Source organism: Phocoena phocoena, chromosome 14 (genome assembly GCF_963924675.1).
Source record: "Phocoena phocoena chromosome 14, mPhoPho1.1, whole genome shotgun sequence".
In the NCBI taxonomy this organism is placed as follows: domain Eukaryota; kingdom Metazoa; phylum Chordata; class Mammalia; order Artiodactyla; family Phocoenidae; genus Phocoena; species Phocoena phocoena.
The window spans coordinates 55,490,706-55,505,943 of NC_089232.1; the positions used below are offsets into that span (position 1 = coordinate 55,490,706).

At 38.3% G+C, this 15,238-nt stretch overlaps 1 protein-coding gene across 2 annotated transcripts in view; it reads right to left on the minus strand.

The window, feature by feature from the left end:
* MTA3 (metastasis associated 1 family member 3) overlaps positions 1 to 15,238 on the minus strand; it is a 128,459-nt gene that overhangs the window by 61,419 nt on the left and 51,802 nt on the right. For both annotated transcript variants that reach the window (XM_065890997.1, XM_065890996.1), the window contains exon 5: positions 53 to 116. In XM_065890997.1, coding sequence (XP_065747069.1) covers positions 53 to 116 — 64 coding nt within the window. The remainder of the gene's footprint in view (positions 1 to 52; positions 117 to 15,238) is intronic.

A 15,238-nucleotide genomic window follows, 5' to 3' on the forward strand; every position in this document is an offset into this window, starting at 1 on the left:
GGCTTCTTATGAAATAGAGGGAAAACCAAAAACAAGTATAATTGTGAATTACCTCTTTATCAAGATATGACAATACAGACTCTGTCTCATTCAGAAGGGCAACACTGCATTTCCCCCTGTTGAAAGAGGAGAAAAGTGAATAAATAAAGGCCACCTCACCCTCACAGTGATGATATATACAAAGTTAGGAATATTCAAAATGTAAAGGTGGTATTAAGAAACTAGATGGCTTTTAGGAAAATCTATATATGTATATACTTGGACTCTCTACCATCTTGGTTTTGTGTAACCTAAAAAATAAGGCTGTGTTTGTAGACATTTATTGAGAGGCTAATCTGGGGAAGGAACAATGTTAGGCAGTAAATCCTTGTAACATAAAACACTTTATAGGTATTTCCTAATTTTTCAAGAAAAAAAAGAAGAGTACAATGCAATATTCAGACTAAGAGCTAGTTTCTGAATCTGTAAAGAGTTAATATGAGGTAATTTTATACAAGGGATTTTCAAAGACAACACCATGCAAACCAGTGCCTGAAATAACCTTCAAATTTTTAAAGTAGCCACTGCATATGAGAACCTAAAATAATATACATTCACATCAGGATTAAGTAACTTACCTTTACTGAAACTGTTCTAAAGACTAGTTAAAATTTAAATACAAGAAACTCCTGGAGAGCAAGGGGCAAATAAGATTCATGGACCTTGAAGTCTCATGGCATTTACCTTTGATAATAGCTGGGTGTGTGCTTGGAAAGGAAATGTCTATTTTAAAAAAGGCTTACAGGACATGGAAGCAACCTAAGTGTCCATCGACAGATGAATGGATAAAGATGTGGCACCTATATACAATGGAATATTACTCAGCCATAAAAAGAAACGAAATTGAGTTATTTGTAGTGAGGTGGATGGACCTAGAGTCTTGTCATACAGAGTGAAGTAAGTCAGAAAGAGAAAAACAAATGCCGTATGCTAACACATATATATGGAATTTAAGGGAAAAAAAGGTCATGAAGAACCTAGGGTAAGACAGGAATAAAGACACAGACCTACCGGAGAACGGACTTAAGGATATAGGGAGGGGGAAGGGTGAGCTGTGACAAAGCGAGAGAAAGGCATGGACATATATACACTACCAAACGTAAGGTTGATAGCGAGTAGGAAGCAGCCGCATAGCACAGGGAGATCAGCTCGGTGCTTTGTGACCACCTAGAGGGGTGGGATAGGGAGGGTGGGAGGGACACGCAAGAGGGAGGAGCTATGGGGATATATGTATATGTATAACTGATTCACTTTGTTATAAAGCAGAAACTAACACAACACTGTAAAGCAAGTATACTCCAATAAAGATGTATGTATGTATGTATGAATAAATAAATAAATAAATAAATAAATATTTTAAAAAAGAGGTAAAAAAGGCTTATCTAGACCTGAGAAAAATCAGGGTTATTCAGGTAGTTGTATTTATTACCACTTTTAAAATTATCCTCCCAGCTTGAAAACTTCAATATAGCTACAAATTTGACAGGAGAATTTTGATAGACTATTCAAGTTACAGATATTGGTCAGGGCTCACAAAATATTTTTTAAATGTCATAATATCATTTGATTTTCTAAACAAAAGTCACTACTTGCTCCCCATGAAATAGCCTGCAAAAACAAATGCATCAAATATATATTAAATAGGAAGCTTGTTGTTAGATTATCAGAGTGAAATACAATTCAAAGGAAAAAATTACCAAAAGCAAAACTTTTGCAAAAGTAAAATATTAACACATAAGTAAAAAATTATAGTTCACTAAAAAAAAAAAAAAAATTATAGTTTACTAAACATTTTGCAACTGTATATTCCTTAAATCTAAAAAAAGATTTCCTCTCATCAAAACATCTTTCTCTGTTAATCATCTTAGGTTGTTATCGCTTCAAAAGATTTCTCTCAGGGACTTCCCTGGTGGCGCCGTGGTTAAGAATCCACCTGCCAATGCAGGGGACATGGGTTCGAGCCTTGGTCCAGGAAGATCCCACAGGCTGCAGAGCAGCTAAGCCCGTGCACCACAACTACTGAGCCTGCGCTCTAGAGCCCGCGAGCCACAGCTACTGAGCCCGCGCGCCTAGAGTCCGTGCTCCGCAACAAGAGAAGCCACCGCAGTGAAAAGCCCGTGCACCTCAATGAAGAGTAGCCCCCACTCACTGCAACTAGAGAAAGCCCGCTTACAGCAAAGAAGACCCAATGCAGCCAAAAATAAATAAACAAATTTATTTTTTAAAAAAATAAGATTTCTCTGTGAGCATGTGGTATTTCCATATTATCCTGTCAAATCTCTAATTTGATTACCAGGAGCTATAAAGGTTTTCTGCTTTTCTAATATATTTTATTCATGCATATTACTGAAGCAGAAAAATTAACATTATTACTTCAATGCATATGTAAAGTCAACAATTACATGACAAGCTCTTACAAAGGACAGAATTACGAGCAGGGAAATGGCTCTGTTGCTGTTACCGCATCTACAGCTGCCACAGAAGAACCTCTTATGACCTGTGAATACATGCTTATACATGCAAGAGTGCTTAAGCAGCAAACGGGATTTCCAAAAATAGTTCCATTTACTTCTCTTGCCTCAATAACTGCTGACAAAGCAGTATTTCTAACATTTAATACTTAATCACCTAGAAAAAATATTTTTTTAAGTTCTCTAAAGTCAGGTTTTTTTTTTAAATGGAGAGGAGCAGATGCTGTAAATGTTACTCTAATAGATATCACTTGAATTTTATAGGATAACAGACACTGAAAATTCATTAAAAGAATATAGCATAGGGCTTCCTTGGTGGCGCAGTGGTTGAGAGTCCGCCTGCCGATGCAGGGGACACAGGTTTGTGCCCCAGGTCTGGGAAGATCCCACGTGCCGCGGAGCGGCTGGGCCCGTGAACCATGGCCACTGAGCCTGCGCGTCCGGAGCCTGTGCTCCACAACGGGAGAGGCCACAACAGTGAGAGGCCCGCGTACCGCAAAAAAAACCCAAAAAACAAACAAACAAAAAAATATAGCATAAAGTTGCCTCCATACTGTCTGAAATGACAAAAGAATTTAATAACTAAACCATTATTTTCATATTTATATCAGGAGATAAGGAAACACTGATTATACTGTTTTAGAGGCACAACGTGATTACAAAACCAATAGAAGGATAGATATCCCAACCAATCTAAAATATAAGTTATTTTTGGAAATGCAGATTTTATGCAAAGAGGAAAGGATAATAGGTAATTTTAGTTCTTAATTTTTCTTTAATGTAGTATTGTACCTTTTTCCCCATTAAAAATGAAAATGTGACACTTAAATTTTCATGTACATATATTAACAGCTAACAAAGTAAGAGGTTCAGTCAGAATTATTTTATGAAGTAAATATGAATATGTAATTAACACATGTACCACCACGCCAAGAGTTGTTGATAAAAGTAGTTTAAAAAGAGATTTAAAGTGTTGGCTTCCTTTATGCTGAACAAATCTTGGCTCACAGGAAAAAGCATGATAAATTTTAAGCTAACAGCAAACTAAAGGAACTATTATCAACTTCTGAATATAGATAACCCAATTGTTTTACCCTGAACCTCAAGCAATGAACCTAACTGTAACTTTGTATGGGGACAGATGATTATTAGACTTACTGTGATCATTTCATAATGTATGCAAATGTCAAATAACTATTTAATACACCTGAAACTAACATAATGTTGTATGTCAACTATATTTCAATTTTTAACATATGCAAAAACAAACTATTTGCCAGTGTGGCGGGGGAAGACGCTCAACATTCTCAGCCATTAGGAAAACGCAAACTCAAAACCACAGTGAGATACACTTCACAGAAAACCACAAGGATGCCTACAATGAAAAACACAGACAATAACTAGTGTTGACGTGGATGTGGAGAAACTGGAACCCTAATACTTTGCTGGTGAGGATATAAAACTGTGCAGTCACTTCTGAAATCAGTTTGGCCGTTCCTCAAAATGTTAAACAGAGTTGCCCTCTGACCCGGCAATTCCACTCCTAAGCCTGATACCAGAAAAGAAAACATACATCCACAGAAAAACCTGTGCACGGATGTTCACAGCAGCATTATTCATAACAGCCAAGAAGTGGAAACAACCCAAATTTCCATCAGCTGATGAATGGGTAAACAAAATGTGTAGTTCTGGTCCAAGTCCAAAGGCCTGAGAACCAGGAGTGCTGATGCTGTAAATCCCAGTCCGAGGGCAGGAGACCGAGGTCCCAGCTTAGTCAGTCACACAGAGAGAGAAGTCTCCCTTCCTCTACCTTTTTGCTCTTTTCAGATCTTCAACAGATTAGAAGAGGTTTCCCCCACACGGGGGGCGGGGGGGGGGGGGCAATCTGCTTTACTCAGTCTACTGATTCTAATAATCTCTTCCGGAAACACCCTCACGGACACACCCAGAATGCTTAACCAGATATCTGGGCCTCACATAGCCCCAGTCAAGTTGACACATGAAATTAACCATCACAATATCTCAATAAAGTTATTATTAAAAATATATATAATATATATATATTATTCTTCGAAACTGTCAAGGTCATGAAAAACAAGGCAAGACTGGGATACACACCAGAGGAAACTATGGAGACATGATACCTAAATGAAATGTCAGGGTAAATCGTGAAACAAAAAAAGGACATCAGAAAAAGAATGGTACTATCTGAATAAAGTCTGGAGCTTAGTCAATAGTAATACATCTATGTCAATTTCTTGGCTTTGATAAAGATGTAATGATTCTATAAATCATCAACATTAGGGGAAACTGAGTGAAGAGTACACGGGAACTCTCTGTACCATCCTTGCAGCTTTGTTTGTAAATCTAAAAGTATCCCAAAATAAAATGCTTATTTTTTTAAGACCCCCCCCCCCCCAAAACAGGGGCATTTGTGTCATTGGTCTTATGAGTCTTATATTAGCCACAAACTGAATTCTGAGCACTTTTTCATGTAAAGAACCATGCCTGGTTCTGTGACTGGAAATTCAGCAAACAGTTTTATACAGCATTTAATCCACGGAATACAATGAACAAATTTTTTAAAAATTAATGAAGTTCAAAGATCCAAAATGCTTTCATAAGATTACATTTCTCAACAGCAGCAATGTAAGATAGGTCAAATGAAAAGATTCAAAATTCTGAGGGAAATTATTTCCAAACCAGAAATATATGCCTAAACAAACAGCAGTCAAGTGTGAAAAACATCTTCAGATAAGCAAGGACTAAAATTTTTTACATTTTAGAAGACTCATCAAAAGGAAAAGGCAAAACAATTATTAACTCCAAGGAAAACATGAGATTGTACAACAATGAATTATGTGAGGAATATTTATGCGTTCATAAAATACAGATTATTAAGTTAAATAAAATTGTGATATACTGGAAATACAAAGGAAAGGGAATGGAGAAGAGAAAGTGAAGAGAGATTTCTAAAATTTTTAGAAATGAACAGTAGCAGTATCAGAGTAGTATAAATGCCAAGGTCAATGTCAGAGAAGTTGCGTGAGTAGGTAAGACAGGAATGAAAAGCCAAGAAGAGAAGTTTGAGCTTAATGTGATAGCTCAATGGATTTTGTGAAGAAGCATGACAAGCAGTGCTTTGGAAAGCCCCTTCCGTCTGTGGCATGTGGAAGAAAGCAAAGCAACAAGTTATTAACCCATGATCCTGGAGATATGGTAACAAACATGAAAGAAACTATCAAAGAGGAATTCAAGGGGAAAAAAAATCCTCTCTTGGTGCCACTTTTCCCTTTTATAACTAGGAGAAAGCAGAATGTTCAAAAGAAGGTGCTAGGATTAGGAAGCTCCTCTTCTCCAAGACAGGATGACAAATTGTTTTGATTACTAGGAAAATCTCACAAGCATTTCTTTCCACAACCACGTGGAACACCAGTACTCGGGACAATATGTAGGCTATCCTGTGATACAGCCCAATGCATTTCTTTCTTTTTTTTTTAGTCTTTAAATTTATTTATTTATTTATGTCTGTGTTGGATCTTCGTTTCTGTGCGAGGGCCCTCTCTAGTTGTGGCAAGTGGGGGCCACTCTTCATCGCGGTGCGCGGGCCTCTCACTATCACGGCCTCTCTTGTTGCGGAGCACAGGCTCCAGACGCGCAGGCTCAGTAGTTGTGGCTCACGGGGCCCAGTTGCTCTGCGGCATGCGGGATCCTCCCAGACCAGGGCTCGAACTCGTGTCCGCTGCACTGACAGATTCTCAACCACTGCGCCACCAGGGAAGCCCCAGCCCAATGCATTTCTGCATTATGACTTTAGTTGGAGAAGAAAACACTTCAACCCACAGGGTTGATCATTTCAAAGGAAAGATTATATAGTATAAACACAACATTCAAGAAAAGGTGTGCTAAACATGCAGACTTTAAAATGTTAAATTGTGATATGATTTTTCCCGTTTTCTATGTTCTTCCTCTAGTCCTCCTCTTCCTTAGCAATCCTAAGAGCCTAAGTATACTAAAAAAATAACTATCTTTATGTTACATTCATCTCTTAAGTAGCACTACTTATAGTCTCAATAGCACTCTTCTGGCTAACTTAAATTTTGTTTACAGATACCAAGAAAATTGCAAAAATCTAACATCTTAAAATAAAAATACTGACACAATGAAATGTACAGGAAGAAAACTGCCTTTGTTTGAATTTTGTTTTAAAGATTCCAAGTAAGTTTCTTTAACGTTAGTAGCCAAACTGGAGAGAGACTGCTAATCCACAGTGGAGTTCTATTATTTTATTACTTGTATACTTAAAACTTAGCATTACTACTTATTTATCAATAAACATAAATCTGTAAAAATTGGTTTTCTCTGAAGATTTTTAAAAGGCCTCAACACAGACTTCCCTGGTGGTCTAGTGGGTAAGACTCCGTGCTCCCAATGCAGGCCCCCCCCCCCCCCGCCCGCCCCAGTTTGATCCCCAGTCTGGGAACTAGATCCTGCAAGCATGCCACAACTAAGAAGCCTTCAGGAAGGGAGGGGGAAAGGGAGGGGGGAGGGAGGGAGGAAAGAAGGGAGGGAGGAATAAATATTTTTTTTTAACCTTTAAGCTTTAAAAATAAATAAATAAAATAGAATAAAATGATCTACCAAATATCCTCATCATTGAGGCATCCCTGAAATTTCAGGATACAATGGATAAGAGAATTCTAAGATTTAAAAGCTGGAAAAAAACAGGTAATATGCAGAGTATGGAGAATCTATGTGATATAAAACTACTTTCAATGACAATAGATGTTTGAGGACACTGGGGTTAGTCACCTTCAACCCAAAATTAAATTCCAAGCCAAACTATGTATCACATGTGTAGTAATAAATTATCTATGAATTTCATTCCAGAATAGCATAGGAAGTATTAAAAAATATGTAAAAGAGAGGCTGAGTCGGATAAAGTTGATAGCCTCTGCTGTAAGTTGTTGTACACTAAAACATAAAACTAAAATTAAGAGTCATAACCAAAAAACACAGAAGCCTTCCAACTAGTATATGAAGAACAGTATAATTAGAATATCACCACTCTATAACAACTGTGATTAATGGAACTCCAGGCAATAAGCATCAAATAAGTGCCAGTAACATCCAGAAATGAGAGATTATATACCTCCTAATGTACAACACCACCTATGAAGAAGTTTTTGTCTCTTGTACTTCACTCTTCCCCAAGGCAGGGCAGGAGGAATGAAGGAAACCACATCCTCTATTACCAATTCACGAGAAATAGGAGGGAGAGGGGAACGTGGTTGAACACAGGGGGATACAATCAGCAAAATCAAAACGGTGAGAAACAAAATCCTCAATTCATCAACAAAAAAATAGTGGGGGGGGGGGGGGGAGGAGGGGAGAGAGAGATAGGGAGAGACAAAGGGAAGCCTTCATTTATTTTCCCCTAGGGCCCCAACTGATTTGGCACCATATACTGAAAAGACCACCCTTTTTCCACAACACTGCACAGGCGCCTTCATCAAATATCAAGTTGTACTATATATGTGGGTCTGTTCTGGCTTTTCTATTCTGTTCCACTGGTTTATTTCACAATCCACTTACCTGTACTACCCTACATTAATTACTGTAGCTATACAAGTGTCTTAATATCGAATGATATAAACCTCTAACATTTTTGTTCTTCAAGACTGACTTTATCAATGGTTCTCAAACTTTTTGGTCTCAAGATCTCTTTTTTTTTTAATTATTTTTTTATTTATTTAGGCTGCGTTGGGTCTTTGCTGCTGGGCGCGGGCTTTCTCTAGTTGCAGTGAGCGGGGGCTACCCTTCATTGTGGTGCGCGGGCCTCTCATTGCAGTGGCCTCCCTTGTTGCACAGTACAGGCTCTAGGGTGTTCGGGCTTCACTAGTGGCGGCATGCGGGCTCAGCGGCTGTGGCTCACGGGCTCCAGAGTGCAGGCTCAGCAGCTGTGGAGCACAGGCTTAGCTGCTCCGCGGCACGTGGAATCCTCCCGGACCAGGGCTCGAACCCGTGTCCCCTGCACTGCCTGGTGGACTCGTAGCCACTCGTAGCCACTGCACCACCAGGGAAGCCCCCTCAAGATCTCTTTTAAGTTCCTAAAAATTATTGAGAACCTCAATGAACTTTTGCCTTTGTGGGTTACATCTATCAATATTTACCATGATAGAAATTAAAACTAAAAATTTGACATTAATTTAAAATAAAAATAAACATATTAGCAAATATTTGTTATTAATAATTACTATATTCCCCCCCCCCCAAATTAATGAGAACAGTGGCGTTATTTTACATTTTTGCAAATCTCTTCAATGTCTGGCTTAACAGACAACCAGGTTTTCACATAAGTAACTAGTTTACTTCATTTTCAAAGAACATCCGTCAAATACTCATGTCTCAATAACCACAGTTCGGGCTTCCCTGGTGGCGCAGTGGTTGAGAGTCCGCCTGCCGATACACTGGACGCGGGTTCCTGTGCTGGTCCGGGAAGATCCCACATGCCGCGGAGCGGCTGGGCCCGTGGGCCGTGGTCGCTGAGCCTGCACGTCCGGAGCCTGTGCTTCGCAATGGGAGAGGCCACAACAGTGAGAGGCCCGCGTACCGCAAAAAAAATAAATAAAATTTAAAAAATAACCACAGTTCATCTCTCAGTGGTTATTTCAGGCAAAAATGGTGTTCCATGAAAAAGGTAGCTAGTTTAGCTCATATTTCAAACAAGCCCATGAGTTTTTTCTCAAAATGATCATCCCACTTCTATATGCAGCAGAAACGATTTATGCATACTTCCCATTTCAGCACATGCAACATTAAAAAGATGTGGAATCTCTTTTTTTCTTCCCGTTTTATTGAGGTATAATTGACATACAGCACCATGTAAGTTTAAGGGGTACAGCATAATGATTTGACTTACATACATCGGAAAATGAAGATGTATAATCTCTTGAAATAAGGGAGAGGTGATGGTTGCACAACGTTGTCAGTGTACTGAATCTTTTATACTGAATTGTACCCTGTATACTGTACAGTGGTTAACATGTTGTGTGAATTTTTCCTCAATTTTTAAAAAAAGGCAGTTGAGACTTATTAAAATTAATAAATGGTACTGTTTCGCCAAGAACATTCTTAAGTGGAACTTGTCTTTTTTTTTTCTTTTCTTAATTGCAAATGCATACGGTACAGTGACGAATATAGCACAGTTTGGTGACACTGACGTGATTCCTGCTGACTTGGTGCCAGCAGTTTACCCACCATTGCTTTTGCACATGATTTTGCTTTTGCAAAATCAACATGGAGAAAAGGGAAATAACATCTTACTGTTGTTATGAGAATAGTTTTGATCTCAAAAAGGCCCTCTTGAATGGGTCTACGGGGACATCCAGAAGTACACGAACCATGATTTGAAATGTTCTTGGTCCTTTCGATTCCCAGAGATTTTGGACTCAGCTTCTCAATTTATACACACATACACATACACAGACACACACACACATACACACACAACCCTGCTAAGCTTTTCTTTGGAATTACATTGAATCTTTGGATCAATTTGGGAAAAACAGACTTACTGTCATTTATTTACTTAATCTTTAATTCCTTTAGCAATACTCTGTAATTTCTGTGTGGAGTTTTTACACATCTTTCCCTCTTTTTAGACATCTTTTATTTTTTTAAATTTATTTTTATCTTATTTTTGGCTGCGTTGGGGCTTCGTTGCAGCGTGCAAGCTTCTCACTGAGGTGGCTTCCTTGTTGCGGAGCACAGGCTCTAGGCATGTGGGCTTCAGTCGTTGTGGGACGCAGGCTCAGCAGTTGTGGCACACAGGCTTAGATGCTCCGCGGCATATGAGATCTTCCCGGACCAGGGCTCGAACCCGTGTCCCCCGCGTTGGCAGGCGGATTCTTAACCACTGTGCCACCAGTGAAGCCCTAGACGTCTTTCTTTAGATTTATTCCTAGGTGTTTGATATTGTTTGATGATACTGTAAATAGTATCTTTTTAAACTTAATTTTCTAACTGACCTCTCTTCACACCATATGCATAAAACAGACCTAAATATAAACGGTGGAACAGTAAAACTTCAAGAAAACATAGAAGAATATCTTCGTGATCTTAATTAAGAAATCTCTGCCCATTATAAGATCGTGACACTTGGATTGGTTTTTGAATGAGCACTCTTTCTGAGTAACAAAATATTATTTTTTTGGTTTTTTGTTTGTTTTTCGCAGCTTACGGGATCTTAAGTCCTGTCCCATGCCCCTCCCCCCCATCCCCCCCCCATCCCCCTACAGTGAAATCATCGAGTCCTAACCACTGGACTGCCAGGGAGTTCCCCAAAGTATTCTTACTCTAGATTCATTCTGCTCCTTCATATATATCAAACCTATCAGGCATGTCTATTAATGTCTCAAGAATGGAATTTTTCCAGCCTTTATTTAACTGTCCTCCTCCCCTCCTCCTGCTGTTCCATCATTCATTTTCCTACCAAATTTCTCACATATTTAAAAACAAACCAACCAACCTAGAAAGAGCAAAGATGACAATAGCAGCACTGAAGAGTAAGCACTGCTTAACGACAGGAAGCCGCACGCAAGGAATGTAGCTCCTCTGCCTCTGAGTAAACTCCAACAGCGTGCAGCCCAAAGCCAAAGAACACACACAAGATTAGGAATGAAAATGCACTGAAGGTACACCAAAACGTCAGTGCTGCTGGGTGGAGGGATTACAGCGGGGTGTGTGTCTCTTTGTGTGTTTTTCCCATTTCAACAATAAATTATAATTCTTCCGTTATCATAAAATAAACAATAAAAGTTTACTTTTAAATTTTAATATGCAGTGATGTTGAGGAAACAGCAAAATGGGCATATTCATAATATACTGTGGTGGGAATATAAACCGACAGAATAATTCTTGAAGGAAACAGCATTTTGCAACAAAAACATTTGGAAAATGTATCCCTAAATTAGAAACAGGTCTGCTATCAAACGATAACAGTAGCTAATGTTTCTATTGTACTTTACTACTACTGGGGAAGGGAGAATAAAGATGAGTTTAGTTTTTAGTAGATTCCCATCTATTCTGTCTTCATCAAAACCAGCCAGGTTGTCATGAAAGGCAGGGGATTAAAATGGATGCAAAACGGCATTTCCCCTCTCTAACGTCCAAATGTACAAACTTTTTTTTTTTTCTCTAAGATCTCTATTGGAGTATAATTGCTCCACAATGGTGTGCTAGTTTCTGCTTACAACAAAATGAATGTTATATATATACATATGTTCCCATATCTCTTCCCTCTTGCGTCTCCCTCCCTCCCACCCTCCCTATCCCACCCCTCCAGGCAGTCACAAAGCACCAAGCTGATCTCCCTGTGCTATGCACTGAACTCCCTGTGCTATGCCGCTGCTTCCCACTAGCTATCTACCTTACGTTTGGTAGTGTATATATGTCCATGCCTCTCTCTCGCTTTGTCACAGCTTACCCTTTCCCCCTCCCCATATCCTCAAGTCCATTCTCTAGTAGGTCTATGTCTTTATTCCTGTCTTACCCCTAGGCTCTTCATGACATTTTTTTCCCTTAAATTCCATACATATGTGTTAGCATACGGTATTTGTCTCCCTCTTTCTGACTTACTTCACTCTGTATGACAGACTCTAGGTCTATCCACCTCATGACAAATAGTTCAATTTCGTTTCTTTTTATGGCTGAGTAATATTCCACTGTGTGTATGTGCCACATCTTCTTTATCCATTCATCCGATGATGGACACTTAGGCTGTTTCCATCTCTGGGCTATTGTAAATAGAGCTGCAATGAACTTTGGTATATGATTCTTTTTGAATTATGGTTTTCTCAGGGTATATGCCCAGTAGTGGGATTGCTGGGTCATATGGTAGTTTGATTTGTAGTTTTTTAAGGACCCTCCATACTGTTCTCCATAGTGGCTGTATCAATTTACATTCCCACCAACAGTGCAAGAGGGTTCCCTTTTCTCCACACCCTCTCCAGCATTTATTGTTTCTAGATTTTTTGATGATGGCCATTCTGACTGGTGTGAGATGATATCTCATTGTAGTTTTGATTTGCATTTCTCTAATGATTAGTGATGTTGAGCATCCTTTCATGTGTTTGTTGGCAGTCCGTATATCTTCTTTAGAGAAATGTCTATTTAGGCCTTCTGCCCATTTTTGGATTGGGTTGTTTGTTTTTTTGTTATTAAGCTGCATGAGCTGCTTATAAATTTTGGAGATTAATCCTTTGTCAGTTGCTTCATTTGCAAATATTTTCTCCCATTCTGAGGGTTGTCTTTTGGTCTTGTTTATGGTTTCCTTTGCTGTGCAAAAGCTTTGCAGTTTCATTAGGTCCCATTTGTTTATTTTTATTTCCATTTCTCTAGGAGGTGGGTCAAAAAGGATCTTCCTGTAATTTATGTCATAGAGTGTCCTGCCTATGTTTTCCTCTAAGGCAAACTTTTAAATAATACTTTTTCCATTATATACCTAATGTGCTTTCATTTCAGAGAAAAGTAGAAATATAGAAAAGAATAAATATGAAAGTTGCTTGCATTTTCTGATAGTAGTGCAATCCTGAAACCTATCAAATACCAAGTTCCTACTTACATTTGTGATGCTGACTCCTATCTATGAATGAAAATGACCTCATTTATTTGCAAAAAAATCTTTAACTAAAAAAATAAAACAAAACAATTCTGCAATAAACATATCAGTATATATATTTCTACACACTTGCATGAGAACCTCTGTTAGATAAAATCAAAAAAGTGGAATTGCTGGGTCAAAGGATACTCACACATTAAAGTTTGATTTCTCTGATTATATTAACATTCAAATATAGAAGAATTATCTATTTCCCCACCCTCATCAACACTGAGTGTTAAGACAAGAACTTCAGTATTCCATCCCCCAAATACCTCTTGTTGGCTAGAAACTTTTCCGTTTCTCCCTTTATCATGGTTGCTATATATGCTTTATAAATTCATTTCATTTGGTGACAAAAAATATGTACACAAAAGATTTCCTATTCACTGCTTAGCCCTCCATGTGAAAGCTTGATATATCATAATATTGTATATTTGCCGCCACGTGATCTGAGTTCAAGATCTGAATCTGTCATTTAAAAGCTGTGAGACTGAAAACTAAACCTTTTTGTTTCAGTTTCCTCATCTGTAAAATGAGGATAATAAGAGGACCTACATTACAAAGTCATTGGGAAGATCAAATAAAATACATGTAAAGCAACTGAAATAACACCTATCACAAAGGTTCAATAAATGTTAGAATTTTTAAAAGCCAAGTTCAATAAACATGGGCTCTATATAACTGAACACAGTATTCTACACACACAAACACACACACACACAAAGTGACAGGTCTAGCACCTGGCATAACAATAAATTTTATAGTGCTTTATAGCCCACGCAGCATATAATCTATTATTAATGACCTAAGGCACTGTGCAAGAAGCATGCCGTCTCTCCCCTTCACCCCAAAAAGTGTTCCAAAGGAATTCTCATGTTCAAATCCTATCTATCCTAACAAGATAGATACAAACAAATCCTCAACAAGAGCTGAATCACTAACTCTACCCAGAAAAGTCCTGGTCCTATTCATTCTCTTCCAATGAAATTAGAAGGAAGGAAGAGTTGCCTCCCTGTCACTTTGGGAAGCTTGTAGCACCCAGTTAGTATTATAGCTCCCAAACTACAAAGGACCTCAGGAATGCCTCAGTCAGGTTTTCTCCTCTGTTCCATACAGCACCAAGGAAATTCTGGGCACTTAATAATGCCCCTAAGAATCAAAAGCCAGTATTCATCAAATTACCCCTCTTTGCTGCCAAAGAACAATGGGACTTCAGTAATTTTCTCCTGTTAAAGCACAGATAAATAGGGCATGACTTCAACGTTAGCAAAATGTCAAGATCACCCCAATGTGCACTTGTTCTACATCAGCATGAGGGCTGGTTAGCACAGCTTTGTGCTTTGGCTGGAGACTGCCCCTAAATCCATTCAGCTGTTTGAAAATGAGAGCCATAAATGAGAAAATATGCCTCCACACTACTCCCTCTCAGCTTGGAGAACAAAAAAATTAAAAAAAACAAATGCTTCAAATGTCTATATCTCTTCCTCATATTCAAAATAATTGCCACCAGGTAAACTCCTTAAGTTTACAAGCTGGGGAACCTTGTCTTATTTATCAAGCAGTTAGCAAGCTCCCTAATTGAGAATATACTCAGGAAATGTGTGCAACATGACTGAATGATCGTATGTTCTATGTAACTTCTATGTTCAACAAAGGGGTGTCTTGATAATTACATTTCAATATACTCTCTCAGTCCTTATGAAACATGAAAAATACTTCACTAGTTTTTCCATTCCAAGCAATCTGTTAAAGGAAACCAACATTACTTATAAACAGATTCCAAGCTATCAGGAGGGTAAATTAAAAATATACTTGCGTGTTTTGGATACATTTTTAAAACCATTTGTCAGATTCTTGTTCTGGCAAGAGTCTTATGACTGGCCACATAACTTCTTGAGCTTAAAATGAATCTTTATATTCTAGCTTCTTCCAATTAAATGATAAATGCATATGGCTCTTCAGCATTTATTAGTTACCTATATCTTAAAGCAATTTTCTTATTTCTTGAAATACCCTTATTTTTAGGTTAAATATTATTCCCACATTAACTGGCCTGATTATCTTT